The sequence below is a fragment of the Chiloscyllium plagiosum genome, unplaced genomic scaffold (assembly GCF_037043375.1).
Source record: "Chiloscyllium plagiosum isolate Xiang-an unplaced genomic scaffold, Cpla_swu_hap1 HiC_scaffold_3, whole genome shotgun sequence".
Classification (NCBI taxonomy): domain Eukaryota; kingdom Metazoa; phylum Chordata; class Chondrichthyes; order Orectolobiformes; family Hemiscylliidae; genus Chiloscyllium; species Chiloscyllium plagiosum.
Window position 1 is genome coordinate 153,353,031 of NW_028270141.1, and position 19,637 is coordinate 153,372,667.

Consider the following 19,637-nt stretch of genomic DNA (forward strand, 5'->3'; position numbering starts at 1 on the left):
TCTTTACTAAAGAAAAGGACCTTGTAGTGAATGAAACCATTGAGGAGCAGGTAAGCATGCTGGAACGGACAGAGATTGAGGAAGCTGATGTGCTGAAAATTTTGACAACCATTAAGATCAGATTTGTCTTCGGCTGCTTTGGGAAGCGAGAAATGTGAATGCTTCATTGCTTGCGAAGATCTTTGCATCTTCGCTCTCCACCGGAGTCGTACCTGAGGACTGGAGGGAGGCAAATGTAATTCCTCTCTTCAAGAAAGGAAATAGGGAAATCCCCAGCAATTACAGACCATTCAGTCTCACGTCAGTCGTCTGCAAGGTGTTCGAAAGGATTCTGAGGGATAGGATTTATGACCATCTGGAAGAGCATGGCTTGATTAATTGCAGTCAGCATGGCTTTGTGAGGGACAGGTCATGCCTCACAAATCTTACTGAGTTCTTTGAGGATGTTACTAGACAAGTTGATGAAGGTCGAGTGGTGGATGTGGTGTTTATGGACTTCAGGAAGGCATTTGATAAGGTACCCCATGGTAGGCTCGTTCAGAAGGTCAGGACGAATGGGATAAAGGGAAATTTAGCTGTCTGGATACAGAATTGGCTGGTCGACAGAAGACAGCGAGTGGTAGTGGAAGGAAAGTATTCTGCCTGGAAGTCAGTGGTGAGTGGTGTTCCACAGGGCTCTGTTCTTGGGCCTCTACTCTTTGTAATTTTTATTAATGACTTTGATGAGGAGATTGAACGATGGATTAGCAAGTTTGCAGATGACACAAAGGTTGGAGGTGTCATTGACAGTATAGAGGACTGTTGTAGGCTACAGCGTGACATTGACAGGATGCAGAGATGGGCTGAGAGGTGGCAGATGGAGTTCAACCTGGATAAATGCGAAGTGATGCATTTTGGAAGGTCGAACTTGAAAGTTGAGTACAGGATTAAAGACAGGATTCTTGGCAGTGTGGAGGAACAGTGGGATCTTGGTGTGCAGGTACATAGATCCCTTAAAATGGCCACCCAAGTGGACAGGGTTGTTAAGAAAGCATATGGTGTTTTGGCTTTCATTAACAGGGGGATTGAGTTTAAGAGCAGTGAGATTTTGTTGCAGCTCTATAAAACTTTGGTTAGACTGTACTTGGAATACTGTGTCCAATTCTAGTTGCCCTATTTAGGAAAGATGTGGATGCTTTGGAGAGTGTTCAGAGGAGGTTTACCAGGATGCGGCCTGGAATGGAGGGCTTATTTTACGAAAAGAGGTTGACTGAGCTCAGACTTTTTTCATTTGTAAAAAGAAGGAAGAGAGGGGACCTAATTGAGGTATACAAGATAATGAGAGGCGTAGATAGAGTCGATAGCCAGAGACCTTTTCCCAGGGCAGAAATTGTTAACATGAGGGGTCATAGTTTTAAGCCGTTTGGCGGAAAGTATAGAGGGGATGTCAGAGGTTCTTTATGCAGAGAGTTGTGGGAGCATGGAATGCATTGCCAGCAGCAGTTGTGGAAGCAAGGTCATTGGGGATATTTAAGAGACTGCTGGACATGCACGGTGGCACAATGGTTAGCACTGCTGCCTCACAACGCCAGAGACCCGAGTTCAATTCTTGCCTCAGGGGACTGACTGTGTGGAGTTTGCACATTCTCCCCGTGTCTTTGTGGGTTTCCTCCGGGTGCTCCGGTTTCCTCCGACACTCCAAAAATGTGCAGGTTAGGTGCAGGGGTAAATGTAGAGGAATGGGTCTGGTTGGGTGCACTTCAGCGGGTCGGTGTGGACTTGTTGGGCCGAAGGGCCTGTTTCCATACTGGAAGTAATCTAATCATACATATGGTCACAGAAATTTGAGGGTTCATACATTAGGTTTACCTTACATGAGGATCAATGGTTGGCACAACATCGTGGGCTGAAGGGCCTGTTCTGTGCTGTACTGTTCTACGTTCTAAGTCCTTACGTGGACTGTTTCTTTTTTCATGAATATTCAATTTTTTTCTAGACCTAATTATATCTCTTGGCAGAACACTGAACCTAGCATGGTTCCAGTGGGGATAATTCCAATGTCCCAGCTTTTATTAATCCCAAATTTGGCGGTACATGCCTCAAAACTCATTTCTCCCTCACCAGTCATTTTAACACACAAATTCTATCTCTGGTCTTATTTCCCCTATGGCATTTTGCTTTTACATTATTGGTTGTAAGCTATATTTCTTGCAAATGTTGCATGCAAATATTATATGCCAACTGATATTCTTACCCAGTTAGGGATTTCTGGCAAACCTCCAGTTGCTCCTGCAAGTGGGGTAGAAGCTGTCCCATCGTGTCGTCTCCCACACAGCACTGAACCACCGTTGGAATTTCATGAGCTCGTTGCATAATTTTTATCCAAGATTTATCGACATTTTGAAAACGTTTTGCTTCCTAGAAAAGTAATGATCAAATCCATCAACTACGGAGCTTTGAAACTAATTGTGGGGAAGTCTTATGTCTGGGGGCGAGTGCCCATACCTCTGATTCAAGCTCTGGGTTAAGATCCACTCCAGGATTTTAAAGTCAAGAAAAGTAAGTCACACTTTGATTAAAGAAGTGAAGAATCAACTTATAAATCGCTGGCAAGTGAGGAGGAGTGGTATTATTGCTAGACTATTAATCCAGCAACCCAGGTTCAAATCCTGCCATGAATAGTACAACTTAACTTTAATAAAAGTATGGAATTAAGAGTCTAATTATGGCTATTTAACCATTATTGATTGTCAGGCAAAAAAGCGTCTAATGCTCTTCAGGGAAGGAATCTACTATCCTCACATGGTCTGACTCACATGTGACTCTGGAACCACAACAAGTATCTCTTAATTACCCTCTGGGCAGGGACAAATGCTGGCTTAGGCGGTGATGTCAAAAACCCACAACAGAATGAAACAAAGAACTGGAGAGATTCTGGAGAGTCATATGACTGAAAGAAAATTGCACTCTTGACCATCACTATTCATAGTTCCGGACTACAGTGTGGATGCAAACATGCATATTCCAAAGTAATTTTGGATTCCTTTGCAGTGTGGGGGTGCAAAGCCAAATCACCCCAGTCAGAATGGAGATTGAATCCTGTGGTGTTAATACCCACACTGGTCCACATTGGCTGTCCAGCTAACTGCACTCTCAAACAGGGAGTCCATGTTGTTGTGGTAACATGCACTTTCTCTTTGATTTAATTCCAAAAGTATTGAATTTCCTTGATGATTTTGATGCATAATTGGAGCAAGAAACTTACATGGGAAGAAAACTGGGCATTCTTTATCCATAAATTGCTGCTCCTCAACTCACCTTGCAGTTTTTCTCTTTCCCATAATCTTTGATGGTTATTGGGTCAGATCTTGTGAATACAACCGCTTTGTAAGCTCTGGGTGCCCCACTTCCACTTAAAACAGTTGTAAGAGATGCTTGTTATGGATTTATTGCAAGACTGTTTGGAATGTCTGTACCTCACTAAGCTGACAGAATCTGATTGTCTTCTGGAGGAAACCTATTCCTTGGATTTTTCTGTGGTTTTCCAAATCTCACCCTTGAATTCAAGATGGATAGCCTTTTCCTGTGTGCGATCTTCCTTGGATTGTGAAAGACAATTCTATCTCTGATAGGTCTGGCCGACCCATTGTCTCAGCATGCTCCTGCCCCACTGAACTCATCCCCACCTACCTCGACACTGTCCTATCCCCCCTAGTCCAGGAACTCCCCACATACGTTCAAGATACCACCCACGCCCTCCACCTTCTCCAAGACTTCCGTTTCCCCGGCCCCCAACGCCTCGTCTTCAACATGGATATCCAATCCCTCTACACTTCCATCCGCCATGACCAGGGCCTCCAAGCCCTCCGTTTTTTTCCTCTCCCGACGTCCCAACAGTACCCTTCCACCGACACTCTCATTCGTTTGGCCGAACTGGTCCTCACCCTTAACAATTTCTCCTTCGAATCCTCCCACTTCCTCCAGACCAAAGGGGTAGCCATGGGCACACGTATGGGCCCCAGCTATGCCTGTCTCTTTGTTGGCTATGTAGAACAGTCGATCTTCCGTAATTACACCGGCACCACTCCCCACCTCTTCCTCCGCTACATTGATGACTGCATTGGCGCCACCTCGTGCTCCTGCGAGGAGGTTGAGCAATTCATCAACTTCACCAACACATTCCATGCTGACCTTAAATTTACCTGGACCATCTCTGACACCTCCCTCCCCTTCCTGGACCTCTCCATCTCCATTAATGACGACCAACTTGACACTGACATTTTTTACAAACCCACTGACTCCCACAGCTACCTGGATTATACCTCTCCCCACCCTACCTCTTGCAAAAATGCCATCCCGTATTCCCAATTCCTCTGCCTCCGCCGTATCTGCTCCCAGGAGGAGCAGTTCCACCACAGAACACACCAGATGGCCTCCTTCTTTCGAGACCGCAATTTCCCTTCCCACGTTGTTAAAGATGCCCTTCAAAGCATCTCGTCCACATCCCGCACCTCCGCCCTCAGACCCCACCCCTCCAACTGTAACAAGGACAGAACCCCCCTGGTGCTCACCTTCCACCCTACCAACCGTTGCATAAACCAAATCATCTGACGACATTTCCGCCACCTCCAAAAAGACCCCACCACCAGGGATATATTTCCCTCCCCACCCCTTTCCGCCTTCCGCAAAGACCGTTCCCTCCGTAACTACCTGTTCAGGTCCACGCACCCCTACAACCCACCCTCCCATCCTGGCACCTTCCTCTGTCACCGCAGGAACTGCAAAACCTGCGCCCATACCTCCTCCCTCACCTCCATCCAAGGCCCTAAAGGAGCCTTCCACATCCATCAAAGTTTTACTTGCACATCCACTATTATCATTTATTGTATCCGTTGCTCCCGATGCGGTCTCCTCTACATTGTGGAGACTGGACGCCTCCTAGCAGAGCGCTTTAGGGAACACCTCTGGGACACCTGCACAAATCAACCACACCGCCCTGTAGCCCAACATTTCAACTCCCCCTCCCACTCTGCCGAGGACATGGAGGTCCTGGGCCTCCTTCACCGCCGCTCCCTCACCACCACACGCCTGGAAGGAAGAACGCCTCATTTTCCGCCTCGGAACACTTCAACCCCAGGGCATCAATGTGGACTTCAACAGTTTCCTCATTTCCCCTTCCCCCACCTCACCCTAGTTCCAAACTTCCAGCTCAGCACTGTCCCCATGACTTGTCCTACCTGCCTATCTGCTTTTCCACCTATCCACTCCACCCTCCTCCCTGACCTATCACCTTTATCCCCTCCCCCACTCACCTATTGTACTCTATGCTACTTTCTCCCCACCCCCGCCCTCCTCTAGCTTATCTCTCCACGCTTCAGGCTCTCTGCCTTTATTCCTGATGAAGGGCTTTTGCCCGAAACGTCGATTTTGCTGCCCTCGGATGCTGCCTGAACTGCTGTGCTCTTCCAGCACTACTAATCCAGAATCTTGTCTCCAGCATCTGCAGTCATTGTTTTTACCCTGTTCATACTACCTCATACTCACAAAATTCAGGCAATGCATAAAGATGTATTATAAAGTTGCGAACAGATACTCCTCGAAGTTGTATTTTTTTATTGAAACTTGCCATTTACATAAAAGAATTAGTTCTGAAATTGAGAAGGTTATCAAAATATATTTTAAGTCCCCATTAAAGGTTTCAGTATCTTTTTAAATATTTTGTTTGTTAATAGTGTGTCTCTTAATGGACCTAAAGAATAAAGCAGTACATTTCTTGCTCTAGTCGTGACTTTTTCTGTTGACCTGAAGCAAATCTGTATTTCACAAATTATTTCTTCTACGCTGACCAATTTCATACTGTCTTAAGTATCTGCAACCATAAATCAGCCTAAAGTTTAATAATTTTCTCCATTTCTTTGTTTTAAATAGATTGTTCACTTCAAATTCTGAAAGTTTTCAAAATAAAAATTGAAAAACTGCAGTATCTTCAGTTTTTCATCTTTAAGTGTGAATTATAGTCTCAATTCAATTGCTAGAAAACTTACAAATTATCCAGCATGAAGAACATTTTTGATAATTTCAATTATGTTTATAACTATTGATAAAGCAAAATAAAATAATTAATAAGTTGTTTTATCGTAATGATTTATTGCTTTAAGCTACTTCCTTCAGTTCCTCTTCAAATTATTTCTGTATTTTAAATTGTGAAAGCCTTTTTTGCAAAACCTTTAAATTGTAAAGGTATTATTTCAATAAAGCTTTCAAATTGTTCTTGATTTGCAAATTTAAAATTACAAATTTCTTTAAATTGTAATGTCTTCATAAATGTAAAATTTTGATATGAAGCAGCAAGATGGAGGATTGGCACCATTTTGTTCTTTTTCTTGGTGGCTTTCTCATTCATTTCAAAAAAATAGATGACTTGTGATATTTCTGCACCTTCCCAACTTATTTGTGCCCTTTTTAATGGGAGAAAATGGCATTGCAGCAATTTCACACATTCATGAATTTTTGGCTGTATGTCAAAAATTTGCTAGGAGAAAGTGAGGAAAGCACAGCAGGTCAGGCAGCATCTGAGGAGCAGAGAATCAACATTTCGGGCATAAGTGCTTCATTAGGAATCAATATGATAAAAACTTGCTTCAACTTGAGGCTGAAAAGAAACCAGAAATTGGCTAATTTTGGGCAGTTTCATGGAGGGTTTCTCTCTGTAAGCTCGAGCGAGGTTTCTCATGCTATTCTCCTCAGCATGTCCCATTAGCTATATGCCACACCTCTGTGCACATGCTATCTGTTGTTCTTGACATTTTGGCATTGTCCCTATCTCTGCTCATTAATGCCAGGGTTAAATTCCCACCTGTTGCAGAAATGTCTCATAATACATCCAAACAAGCTGATGAAAAGTATCTCTGAACCTGTATAAGGGAGTGCTATTCTTTCTCTAATGTTCAATGTAGATTAGATTAGATTCCCTATGGTGTGGAAACAGGCCCTTCAGCCCAACAAGTCCACACTGACCCTCCGAAAATTAACCCGCCCAGACCCATTTCCCTCTGACTAAAGCACCTAACACGATGGGCAAGTTAACATGGTCAATTCACTTAAACCTGCAAATCTTTTGGATGTGGCTTAACATCTATTCATTATTCGACGTGGGACCACCAGATACTGGAAAGCCTTCAAAAGGTCAAAATGTTCACTTTTATTCAGTGCTATGAAGTTGAAGGCATGTACTGTACCTCTAAAAGTAAGAGAATGCTTTTCTGAACTGAGAGATTACAAGTGCCCACGTATATTACTGGATGGTAGTCCCAGAGTGTACTGCAACATTGAAAATATATAACATTTGGCAGTGAAATGGATACCTGCATTTTGGTTGCTGTTTTGACAACAATTTTAATTTAACTAATTAGTTTAAGTTATGCCCCAGGATGATAAAACCCAATCAAGTTTGAATTTAATGTTTTACCCAACATTGAACCAATGAGACAATCGATGTTGGGATTTAACTGTGACAAAAGGAAAGCTGAAATTCGAATGGAGTTGATCAAGCACTTAGGTGTATCAGAGAAAAGGATAAGTGCAGTAGAGTTAGAAAAAATTTATTGCAATTGAGGCAAATGGTGTTAGAATATAAAGAAAGGTAAAGAAGAGCCATTTTAGAGGAAAAAGAAAAGGAGAGAAGGTTCTTAGCTGAGCAAAAAGAAAGAGGGAGAGAAGGAAGAGAAAGGGAATGAAGGAGAGAAGAAAGAGAAAGGGAGAGAGAATTTGAACTTCAGATGCTGCGAATTAGTCAGGAACATCATGTTAACAGGATGGAGATGAAGGGAGATGGTGGTGACGTATACAAACATGTTCAAGCATTGCCACATTTTGATGGGAAAGATTACTATGCCTTCTTTATTTCATTTGAAAAATTGGCTAGACAGATGGAGTGGCCAGAGAACTTGTGGGAAATGTTAGTTCAGACTAAGCTGATAGGTAGAGCTGGTGAGGTATTTGCAGTTGTGGGGTCAAGAGATTATACTGATGTCAAACAGGTTATTTTGAGTTCTTATGAATTGGTACCAGAAGCATATAGAAGTGGTTCAGAAACATAAAGAAAAAATCAGGTCAGATTTATGTTGAGTTTGAAAGAATTAAGTATAGTAATTTTCATTGATGGGTGAGGACCTTAAAAATAGACAAAGCCTATGAGGCTTTAAGAGATTATTCTGCTTAAAAACTCAGTTCCAGAGATGATACGAGTTTATGTAGATGAACAGAAAGTTCAGGAAGTGAGAAGAGCAACAGAGATGACAGATGAGTATGCATTGGTGCATAAGGCAATGTTTAGCTTCCGACAAGAATTTCATCCTGTGAGGGATAGAAATTGGAAGAAGGGAAGATCCTACACTACGAAACAAAGAGTAGTTTACCACAGGTGAAAAAAAAAGCCCAAGAGGGTGGAAAGGAGGTGAAAGGCCTCAGGCATTTATACATAAAATTACAGTGCTGATGGTTTAAGAAGGGCACTGAGAAAAAAAACTGTTTTCACTGTCAGAAAGTGGGACACATATGATCATAGTGCCGGTCACTGAAGAAAGGCACTGTGAAAAAATTTGTGGTAAAAGAGGCTAAGCCAGTGGCAATAGTGGAAGTAGTAAAGGAAACCCTAAAGAAAGCCGAGGAGCTGCAGGAGAGTGCACAGCCTAGGCAGGGGATGAATAAAGTTTACTCAGGAAGTGGAGGGGGAGAAGGGAAGAAGTTACAATTTTGAGAGCTACAAGAGCTAATCAGTCTCTAATAGTAAGAGATGAAAGGATTTGCACTCTTCTGACATGTTACCTGAGAGAGTGGTAATTTGTGGAATAGATGGACAGAAATGTAGCATTTCCCTGTATAAGATCAGGTTGGAGAGCCAAATCAAGATGAGGGAAGTAACAGTGAGAGTGATTGATAGAGTGTCAGTTCCAGAAATACAGTTTGTTCTTGGGAACAACTTGGCAGGATCCAAGATGGTGAAGAAGCCAAAGAAAAACCACGGACCTGAAGAGTTAAAAGAAAAATACCCTGGAATATTTCCAGATTTTGTAATAACAAGATCCCACTGTTGTAAGTTACAGCAAGAAGAAAAATTAAAGGGAAAGATAAGGGGGTCAGGGTCAGTTAGCTGATGCCCTGTTTGATGCAATGATGCAGGAAAAACCTGAACAGATAGAGTCAGGCAGAAGTGTTTAGTCCTGAAAGGCTAATGGACCTACAACAGAAAGATGAGACAAATATAGATGCATACTTAGAAAAGGATTATTATCTTAAAGACAGAATCCTAAGATGAAAATGGAGAACATGTCAGGTTAGTGCTGAGAAAAAATGGGCGGATGTTCACCAGATTGTGTTGCCAGTAGCATACAGATAGGAAGTATTCGGGGTAGCACATGAATTACCAGTAGGAGGTCACCAAGGTGTGAGGAAGACTCAGGCTAAGGTACAAAAACATTTCTATTGGCCTGGACTTCATAAGGATGCGGTTACATGTCATACATACTAAATGGTAGGTAAGCTACAGGCAGTAGTAAAACCAGCACGTTTGTGGCCAATTCCTGCATTTGAAGAACCTTGCAGGCAGGTTATGATTGAGTGTGTAGGTCCTCTCCCTAAAACTAAAAGTGAGAACCAGTACTTGTTAACCATAATGGATGTGTCCACCAGATTTCTGGAGGCAATTCCATTATGGAACGTTCAAGCAATAAGGGTGGTGGAGGGGTTGGTAGCTATGCCTGTCTCTTTGTTGGCTACGTAGAACAGTCCATCCTCCGTAGTGACACTGGCACCACTCCCCACCTCTTCCTCCGCTACATTGATGACTGCATTGGCACCACCTCGTGCTCCCGTGAGGAGGTTGAGCAATTCATCAACTTCACCAATACATTCCACCCTGACCTTAAATTCACCTGGACCATCTCTGACACCTCCCTCCCCTTCCTGGACCTCTCCATCTCCATTAATGACGATTGACTTGACACCAACAGTTTTTACAAACTCACCGATTCCCACAGCTATCTGGATTACACCTCTTCCTACCCTACCTCCTGCAAAAATGCCATCCCGTATTCCCAATTCCTCCGCCTCTGCCATTTCTGCTCTCAGGAGGACCAGTTCCAACACAGAACACACCAGATGGCCTCCTTCTTTCGAGACCGCAATTTCCCTTCCCACATGGTTAAAGATGCCCTCCAATGCATCTCGTCCACATCCTGCACCTCCGCCCTCAGACCTCACCCCTCCAACCATAACAAGGATAGAACCCCCCTGGTGCTCACCTTCCACCCTACCAACCTTCGCATAAACCAAATCATCCAACGACATTTTTGCCACCTCCAAACGGACCCCATCACCAGGGATATATTTCCCTCCCCACCCCTTTCCGCCTTCTGCAAAGACTGTTCCCTCCGTGACTATTTGGTCAGTTCCACGCCCTCCAACAACCCACCCTCCCATCCTGGCACCTTCCCCTGCCACCGCAGGAACTGCAAAACCTGCACCCACACTTCCTCCCTCACCTCCATCCAAGACCCCAAAGGAACCTTCCACATCCATCAATGTTTTACCTGCACATACACCAATATCATTTATTGTATCCGTTGCTTCCGATGTGGTCTCCTCTACATTGGGGAGACTGGACGCCTCCTAGCAGAGCGCTTTAGGGAACATCTCTGGGACACCCGCACCAATCAACCACACCGCCCTGTAGCCCAACATTTCAACTCCCCCTTCCACTCTGCCGAGGACATGGAGGTCCTGGGCTTCCTTCACTGCTGCTCCCTCACCACCCGACGCCTGGAGGAAGAACACCTCATCTTCTGCCTCGGAACACTTCAACCCAAGGGCATCAATGTGGACTTCAACAGTTTCCTCACTTCCCCTTCCCCCACCTCACCCCAGTTCCAAACTTCCAGCTCAGCACTGTCCCCATGACTAGTCCTACCTGCCTATCTTCCTTTCCACCTATCCACTCCACCCTCCTCTCTGACTTACCACCTTCATCCCACCCCCCATTCACCCATTGTACTCTTTGCTACCTTCCCCCACCCTCCTCCCTGACCTATCACCTTCATCCCACACCCACTCACCTATTGTACTCTATGCTACTTTTTCCCCATCACCACCCTCCTCTCATTTATCTCTCCACCCTTCAGGCACTCTACCTCTTTCCTGATGAAGGGCCTTTGCCCGAAACATCGATTTTCCTGCTCCTCATATGCTGCCTGAACTGCTGTGCTTTTCCAGCACCACTCTAATCCAAAATCTGGTTTCCAGCATCTGCAGTCATTGTTTTTACCTCACTTTCTTTACCCAGTATGGGGTACTCAGAGAGATTTAAGGGTCTAATTTTACTGCCATGCTGTTGAAGAATGTCATGGATAGCTTTGGCATACAACACTTTAAATCAAATGCATACCATCCTGAACCCAGGGAGCATTCGAAGCGGTCGGTCATTTCCAGTGCGAGCAGCAGCGAAGGTAAGACCGTTTGGTTTTAAAAGTGCTTACCGGTAGCGGGCAGCGGTGTTTTTTTTTTCTCTTTCACTCTCTCTTCACAGAAAGAGCGGGAGCACCAGGACGACCAGAGGGGCAGCCGAGACCCGGAAGCAGTTAGTGTAAGCTTACCTGGGTAGGTTTTTTCCCCCTTTAAAAGCGCGAAGGAGAGGAACCCGAGGCAGTGCCTCCCACCCGCCCTCCTCCTCTAACCTAATAATAACACCTGTTTTGGTAAGTAGGTAAGTGCTGAATTTTGCTTGTTGTATTCTTTAGACCCAGTTTTTTTAAAATAAAAGTTAGCTATAGAGGGATGGCAGTGAAGGCAGTGCAATGTTCCTCCTGCAACATGTATGAGGTGAGGGATGCCATCGACGTCCCTGCCGATTACACTTGCAGGAAGTGCACCCATCTCCAGCTCCTCCAAGACCGTGTTAGGGAACTGGAGCTGGAGTTGGATGAACTTTGGATCATTCGGGAGGCAGAGGGGGTCATAGATCAGAGTTGGCAGATAGATGGGTGACAGTGAGAGGGACTGGGAGGAAGCAGCCAGTGCAGGGACCCCCTGCGGCCGTTCCCCTCAAGAACAAGTATACCGTTTTGGATACTTGTGGGGGGGATGACTTACCAGGGGTAAGTAACGGGGCTCAGGTCTCTGGCACGGAGCCTGTCCCCGTTACTCAGAAGGGAAGGGTGAAGAAGAGCAGAGCAGTAGTAATTGGGGACTCGATAGTTAGGGGCACAGATAGGCGGTTTTGTGGGAACGAGAGAGACTCACGTTTGGTATGTTGCCTCCCAGGTGCAAGGGTACGTGATGTCTCTGATCGTGTTTTCCGGGTCCTGGAGGGGGAGGGGGAGCAGCCCGAAGTCGTGGTCCATATTGGCACCAACGACATAGGTAGGAGGAGTGCCGAGGATGTTAGACAGGCTTTCAGGGAGCTAGGTTGGAAGCTCAGAGTTAGAACGAACAGAGTTGTTGTCTCTGGTTTGTTACCCGTGCCACGTGATAGAGATTTGAGGAATAGGGAAAGAGAACACTTAAATGCGTGGCTACAGGGATGGTGCAGGAGGGAGGGATTCCGGTTTTTGGATAACTGGGGTTCTTTCTGGGGACGGTGGGACCTCTATAAACAGGATGGTCTACACCTGAACCTGAGGGGCACCAGTATCCTTGGGGGGAGGTTTGCTAGTGCTCTTGGGGGGGGTTTAAACTAACTCTGCAGGGGCATGGGAACCCAGATTGTAGCTTCAGGGTGCAGGGCCTGGAGTGTAGGGAGGTTAGGAACATGGCATCAATTTCCAAGGAGGGTGTCTGTAAACAGGAAAGTGGCTTGAAGTGTGTATACTTCAATGCAAGAAGTATACGAAATAAGGTAGGTGAACTTGCAGCGTGGGTTGGTACCTGGGACTTCGATGTTGTGGCTATTACGGAGACATGGCTAGAACAGGGACAGGATTGGCTGTTGCAGGTTCCAGGATTTAAATGTTTTAGTAGGGTCAGAGGTGGGGGTAAAAGAGGGGGAGGTGTGGCATTGCTTGTCAAAGATAGTATTACAGTGGTGGAAAGGACGATGGATGAGGACTTGCCATCTGAGGTAGTTTGGGCTGAGGTTAGGAATAGGAAAGGTGAGGTCACCCTGTTAGGAGTCTTTTACAGGCCTCCTAATAGTCCTAGAATCATTGAAGAAAGGATAGGGAAGGTGATTCAGGAGATGAGTGACAGTAATAGGGTGGTTGTTATGGGGGACTTTAACTTTCCTGATATTGATTGGGAAAGCTATAGCTCAAGTTCGTTAGATGGGTCAGTGTTTGTTCAATGTGTGCAGGAGAGTTTCCTGACACAATATGTAGACAGGCCAACAAGAGGTGAGGCCATACTGGATTTGGTTCTGGGTAACGAACCAGGCCAGGTGTTAGAATTAGAGGTAGGTGAGCACTTTGGGGATAGTGACCATAATTCGGTGATTTTTACTCTCGTGATGGAGAGGGATAAGTGTGTACTACAGGGCAAGAGTTATAGCTGGGGTCAGGGAAATTATGATGCGGTGAGGCATGACTTAGGATGTGTGGCTTGGAAAAGTAGACTCCAAGGCAAGAGTGTAAATGATATGTGGAGCTTGTTCAAGGAGCAACTATTGAGTGTCCTTGATAATTATGTACCTGTCAGGCAGGGAGGAAAGGGTCGTGCGAGGGAGCCGTGGTTTAATAAGGAATTGGACTCCCTTGTTAAATGGAAGAGGGCGGCCTATCTCAAGATGAGATGTGAAGGTTCAATTGGGGCGATTGAGAGTTATAGGGTAGCCAGGAAGGACCTGAAGAGAGAGCTAAGAGCAGCAAGGAGGGGACATGAAAGGTCCTTAGTCGGTAGGATTAGGGAAAACCCTAAGGCTTTCTATAGGTATGTTAGGAATAAAAGAATGACTAGGGTAGGAATAGGTCCAGTCAAGGATAGTAGTGGGAAGTTGCGTGTGGAGGCGGAAGAGATTGGGGAGACACTGAATGAATACTTTTCTTCAGTATTTACTCAGGAACAGGGCATTGTCGTCGATGTGAATACTGAGTCACAAATAAGTAGAATGGATGGCTTTGAGGTATGTAGAGAAGAGGTGTTGGAAATCCTGGAAAAGGTGAAAATAGATAAGTCCCCTGGGCCTGATGGCATTTATCCTAGGATTCTCTGTGAAGCAAGGGAGGAGATTGCAGAGCCATTGGCCTTGATTTTTATGTCCTCTTTGTCTACTGGAGTAGTGCCAGAAGACTGGAGGATAGCAAATGTGGTTCCCTTGTTCAAAAAGGGGAGTAGGGATAACCCTAGTAACTATAGGCCGGTGAGTCTCACTTCTGTTGTGGGCAAAGTCTTAGAGAGAATTGTAAGGGATAGGATTTATGCACATCTGGATAGGAATAATGTGATCAAGGATAGTCAGCATGGTTTTGTGAAGGGCAGGTCGTGCCTCACAAACCTTATTGAATTCTTTGAAAAGGTGACGAAGGAGGTTGATGAGGGGAAAGCGGTAGATGTGGTATATATGGATTTTAGTAAGGTGTTTGATAAGGTTCCCCATGGTAGGCTACTGCAGAAAATACGGAGATATGGCATTGAGGGTGAGTTGGAGGTTTGGATTAGGAATTGGCTGGATGGAAGAAGACAGAGGGTAGTAGTTGATGGCAAAGTTTCTTCATGGAGTGCCGTCACTAGCGGTGTTCCGCAAGGATCTGTTTTGGGACCATTGCTGTTTGTCATTTTTATAAATGACCTGGAAGAGGGGTTAGAAGGTTGGGTGAGCAAGTTTGCGGATGATACGAAAGTCGGAGGAGTTGTTGACAGTGAGGAAGGATGTGGCAGGTTACAGCAGGATATAGAGAAGCTGCAGAGCTGGGCAGAAAGGTGGCAAATGGAATTCAATGTAGCTAAGTGTGAGGTGATTCACTTTGGGAAGAATAACAAAAAGATGGGGTACTGGGCTAATGGTCGGATACTTGGTAGTGTGGATGAGCAGAGGGATCTTGGTGTCCATGTACACAGATCTCTGAAAGTTGCCACCCAGGTAAATAGTGCGGTGAGGAAGGCATATGGCGTACTGGCTTTTATTGGTAGAGGAATTGAGTTCCGGAGTCCTGAGGTCATGATGCAGTTGTATAAGACTCTGGTGCGGCCGCATCTGGAATATTGTGTGCAGTTTTGGTCGCCATACTATAGGAAGGATGTGGAGGCACTGGAACGGGTGCAGAGGAGGTTTACCAGGATGTTGCCTGGTATGGAAGGAAGATCGTATGAGGAAAGACTGAGACACTTGGGGCTGTTTTCATTGGAGAAAAGAAGGTTTAGGGGTGACTTGATTGAGGTGTACAAGATGATTAGGGGGTTAGATAGGGTTGACAGTGTGAACCTTTTCCCGCGTATGGAGTCGGGTATTACAAGGGGGCATAGCTTTAAATTAAGGGGGGGGTAGATATAGGACTGAAGTTAGGGGCAGGTTCTTCACTCAGCGAGTCGTAAGTTCATGGAATGCCCTGCCAGTAGCAGTGGTGGACTCTCCCTCTTTATGGGCATTTAAGCGGGCATTGGATAGGTATATGGAGGATAGTGGGTTAGTATAGGTTAGGTGGGCTTGGATCGGCGCAACATCGAGGGCCCAAGGGCCTGTACTGCGCTGTATTCTTCTATGTTCTATATGTTCTATGTTCATTGGAAAGGTGGCATCAGGCCCTGAAGACTGTGTTCAGAGCATACTGTCAGGATTACCTAAATGATTGAGATACAGGTATCGCATTCATATTGTTTGCCATTAGAGATGCCTCAAATGAATCTACTCAGTTTACGCCCTTTGAGTAAATATTTGGACATGAAGTGAGAGGGCCTTTGAAACTAATTAAAGAAAAATTGATAGGATTAAAGTCGGAGATCTCACACTTGGATTACAAATATGAGGTGAGGGAGAGATTAAACCAGGTAGGACAGTTAGCTAAACAGCACCAGAAGAGGGCACAACATAGAATGAAGCAGGTGGCAGACATAATCTCTAAAATGCAGATGTTTTCTCATGGGGATGACATATTAGTATTGTTACCAGTGGTAGGGATCCCTTCAAAGCTAGGTTTAGGGGCCCCTATAAAATTGAGAAAAAGTTGAGTCAAGTAAGCTATCTAGTAAAGATTCTGGATAGAAAATATCATGTATGTCATGTGAATATGTTGAAAATGTATTATAATAGAGACAAGGGATTTAAGAATCAGGTTTTATATACTGACCTGCAGAGTGAGGAAAAAAATCCAGATGTCATGGAATTTAAAGAATGAAGAAATCCTTGAGGAGTTGGTTAGGTTAGTGAACTCTGTCTCAGGAGCAAAGAGTTGAGCTGAAAGCTTTGTTGTAACAGTATGAGGATATATGCATGAATAGAATGAGAAAGGCTAATGCTATTGTGCATGAGGTATAAGTAGTGAATGCTGTTCCAATAAAACAATACCCCTACATGTTTAATCTTCTCAAAGCTGCACAGGTCCAGAAGGAAATGGATGCGATGCTCAACAAAGATATTGAACTGAATCAGAATGATTGGAGTTTGTTGGTCATGCTAGTTCGTAAACCTGAAAGGACTCAATGAAACCAAAAGAGAAAATGCTGGAAAATCTCAGCAGGTCTGGCAGCATCTGTAAGGAGAGAAAAGAGCTGATGTTTCAAGTCTAACTGACCCTTTGTCAAAGCTAAAAGAAGGGGAGAAATAGGGAGGTGAGAGAAGAGCTGAGAGAATGTGAAAATACTCTCACATTGAGAAAGAGTTATTGAGCTTGCTGCTGGCCTTACACTATTTTAATGTTTATGTGACAAACAATGTGTTGGAGGTGGTTGGGTACATGGATCACAATCCTCTCGCATTTTTGGAGAGATTTAAAGACAAAAATATAGGACGATTTCATTGGATTTTTAATTTAGAAATTATACATGTTGTGTGCTGCAAAAATTTGATAGCAGATGCTTTATAGCAGATTTAAAAGAAAAGGTTTAGATAAGATTGGACAGTATTGATTCCATTGTTACATATGTGTGCAGAAATTAATATGAAAAGTACAATTTAGATTAATGACGTATGTATTTCATAATAATGGGATTAAGAATTAGAGGAAAAAAGCTATCTTTTCATTGTGATGGTTCACTTTTTCTTAAAGGGGGAGGTGTTATGAAGTTGATGGCTTGTTCTTACCTTTAAGAGATGAGAATGCTGGTCTGAACTGAGAGATTACAAGCACCTGTGTATAATATTTGATGGTGGTTTTAGAGTAGAACATAGAACATAGAAACGTACAGCACAGAACAGGCCCTTCAGCCCACGAAGTTGTGCCGACCACTGATCCTCATGTATGCACCCTCAAATTTCTGTGTCCATATGCATGTCCAGTAGTCTCTTAAATGTCCCCAATGACCTTGCTTCCACAACTGCTGCTGGCAACGCATTCCATGCTCTCACAACTCTCTGTGTAAAGAACCCGCCTGACATCCCCTCTATACTTTCCTCCAACCAGCTTAAAACTATGACCCCTCGTGTTAGTCATTTCTGCCCTGGGAAATAGTCTCTGGCTATCGATTCTATCTATGCCTCTCATTATCCTGGAAAATTGAACATACGTAACATTTGGCCGTGAAATGATTTTTGGTTGCTGTTTTGACAATAATTCCAAATCAGCCAATCAATTTTAAATTATTTCCCAGGATACTAAAACCCAATTGAGTTTGAATTTATTGCTTTGCCAACATCGAGCCAATGAGACAATCACTGTTGGGGTGGTAGTATAACAATGCAGACGTTTTGAAAATTGGTCAGAGAGGAACTGCCATATAGAGAGAAACTGCTGGAGAGGTAATTGCCCATCGAACATCTTGGTCTCAAAGAAATGAGAAAACGCTCTCCATCAAATGTACCTTTCATGTGAAACATACTCGCAGTAAAAAGAAAGAAGATGACCCAGGGAGATTATCAGCTGGAAGAGCGAAGTCCTGGAAGAAGACAGAGGACTGTATGGTTCTGAGACTAAGTTAATTTTAATAATGATCTTATTGGAACAGAGAGTTGGATTCAGACAGTAAGCAGTTAAGAAAAATGAGGGGGTTGCATTTGTGAATTTTTTTTGTTTAAAGATTACAATTAGAGTTAGAAAAATAATTTTTTATTTTTTATTTTAATAGTGGAATTTGGGAGTTTTCTGTCACTCACATTTTTACAAATTATGAGGCGAGGTGAGCTTTTCTGGCATTTTGGTTTAATTAACAGGGGGTTCAACCTACCGCTTTGTAACATCAGCAATTGCAAAATCAAAGAAAAAGCAAACAAAAAATGCATTCGCTTTTGGGATCAGAAAAGGACAACTTGCTATTTCAGCAGCAACAAGTATACAATTAATAAGCCATTACTGCGCTCAGCTCACGCTATTAGAACCTGATGTCAATTAAATCCTTTTCGTTTGTTGCACCTGACACTGCAGGTCTTTGAGACAGAAAGTGATGTCCCTCCTCCCCGATGTCTTCATCGAGTCATACAGCACAGAAACAGACCCTTTAGTCTAACCAGCCCAAACTAAACGAGTCCACCTGCTTGTTCCTGGCCCATATCCCTCCAAAATATTCCTACTCATTATCTATACAAAAAGGTTGTAATTGTACCCACATCCACCAATGTCTCAGGTACTTAATTCCACACGTAAACTACTCTCTGAGTGAAACATCTGCTCCTCATGACATTTTTGAATCTTTCTCCTCTCACTTTAAAAATGCATCCTCTAGTCTTGAAATCCCCCATCCTAATGAAAAAACAATTATTATTAACGCTATCTATGTCCGTCTTTAATTTATAAACTGCTATAAGGTTGCCTCTCAACCTCCTACACTCCAGTGAGAAAAGTGCCAGCCTATCCAGCCTCTTGCCATACCATACAATATCCTGGCAAATCTCTTCTGAACAATCTCCAGCTTAATAATATCCTTCCTATAACTGTGCAACCAGAACTGGACACAGTATTCCAGAAGAGGCCTCAACATGACCTCCCAAATTTGTGAACTCAAAGGACTGAGCAATGAAGGCAAGCATGCAAATATCTTTTAATCACCCTGTCGATATCTGATACAGACTTCAGAAAATTATGTGCCTGCACCCTTAGGTCCCTCTGTTCTACCAATCAAGTGCCTACCATTAGTTTTACAATCCCGAACCTTGTTTGTTGTACCAAAATGCAATACCTCACATTGATCCAGATAGATCTTCCTGTTCAGAAAACAGATTCTATCTCCTCGCTCTTCAGAGTTCATTACATCTCCACTCAGTCTGCTCCAGTTGCAGTAGGTTAAATGTGTAACACACATGGGGGTATACTGAAACACTTTCTCAGAGCATTGAAGCATTGGAACCTTATCTTCAGGAAGCCTGCATGATGCAAGTTGGCTCTGGTTAAACAATGGGCAACATTTTATACTTAGGCTTGGTGTCAGTCAGAGGATTGCAAAGCAGAGATATCAGCAATGTTTGCAGGGGGACATCCTTGTCTCCAAGTGATCATTCTTGAAGGTTGCTGGCTCTTCAAATGGAGAGGAACATGAGAATTCTAAAATACATAGGCACCATAACAGCTTTCAAACTTCTAGCATGTGGT

At 43.9% G+C, this 19,637-nt stretch overlaps 1 protein-coding gene across 1 annotated transcript in view; it reads right to left on the reverse strand.

Annotated features, from left to right (window-relative positions):
• The window catches only part of LOC122540179 (dynein axonemal heavy chain 8-like), a 1,258,818-nt gene that overhangs the window by 534,000 nt on the left and 705,181 nt on the right, over positions 1-19,637 (reverse strand). The window contains exon 37 of the mRNA XM_087976819.1: positions 2,234-2,397. Coding sequence (XP_087832945.1) covers positions 2,234-2,397 — 164 coding nt within the window. The remainder of the gene's footprint in view (positions 1-2,233; positions 2,398-19,637) is intronic.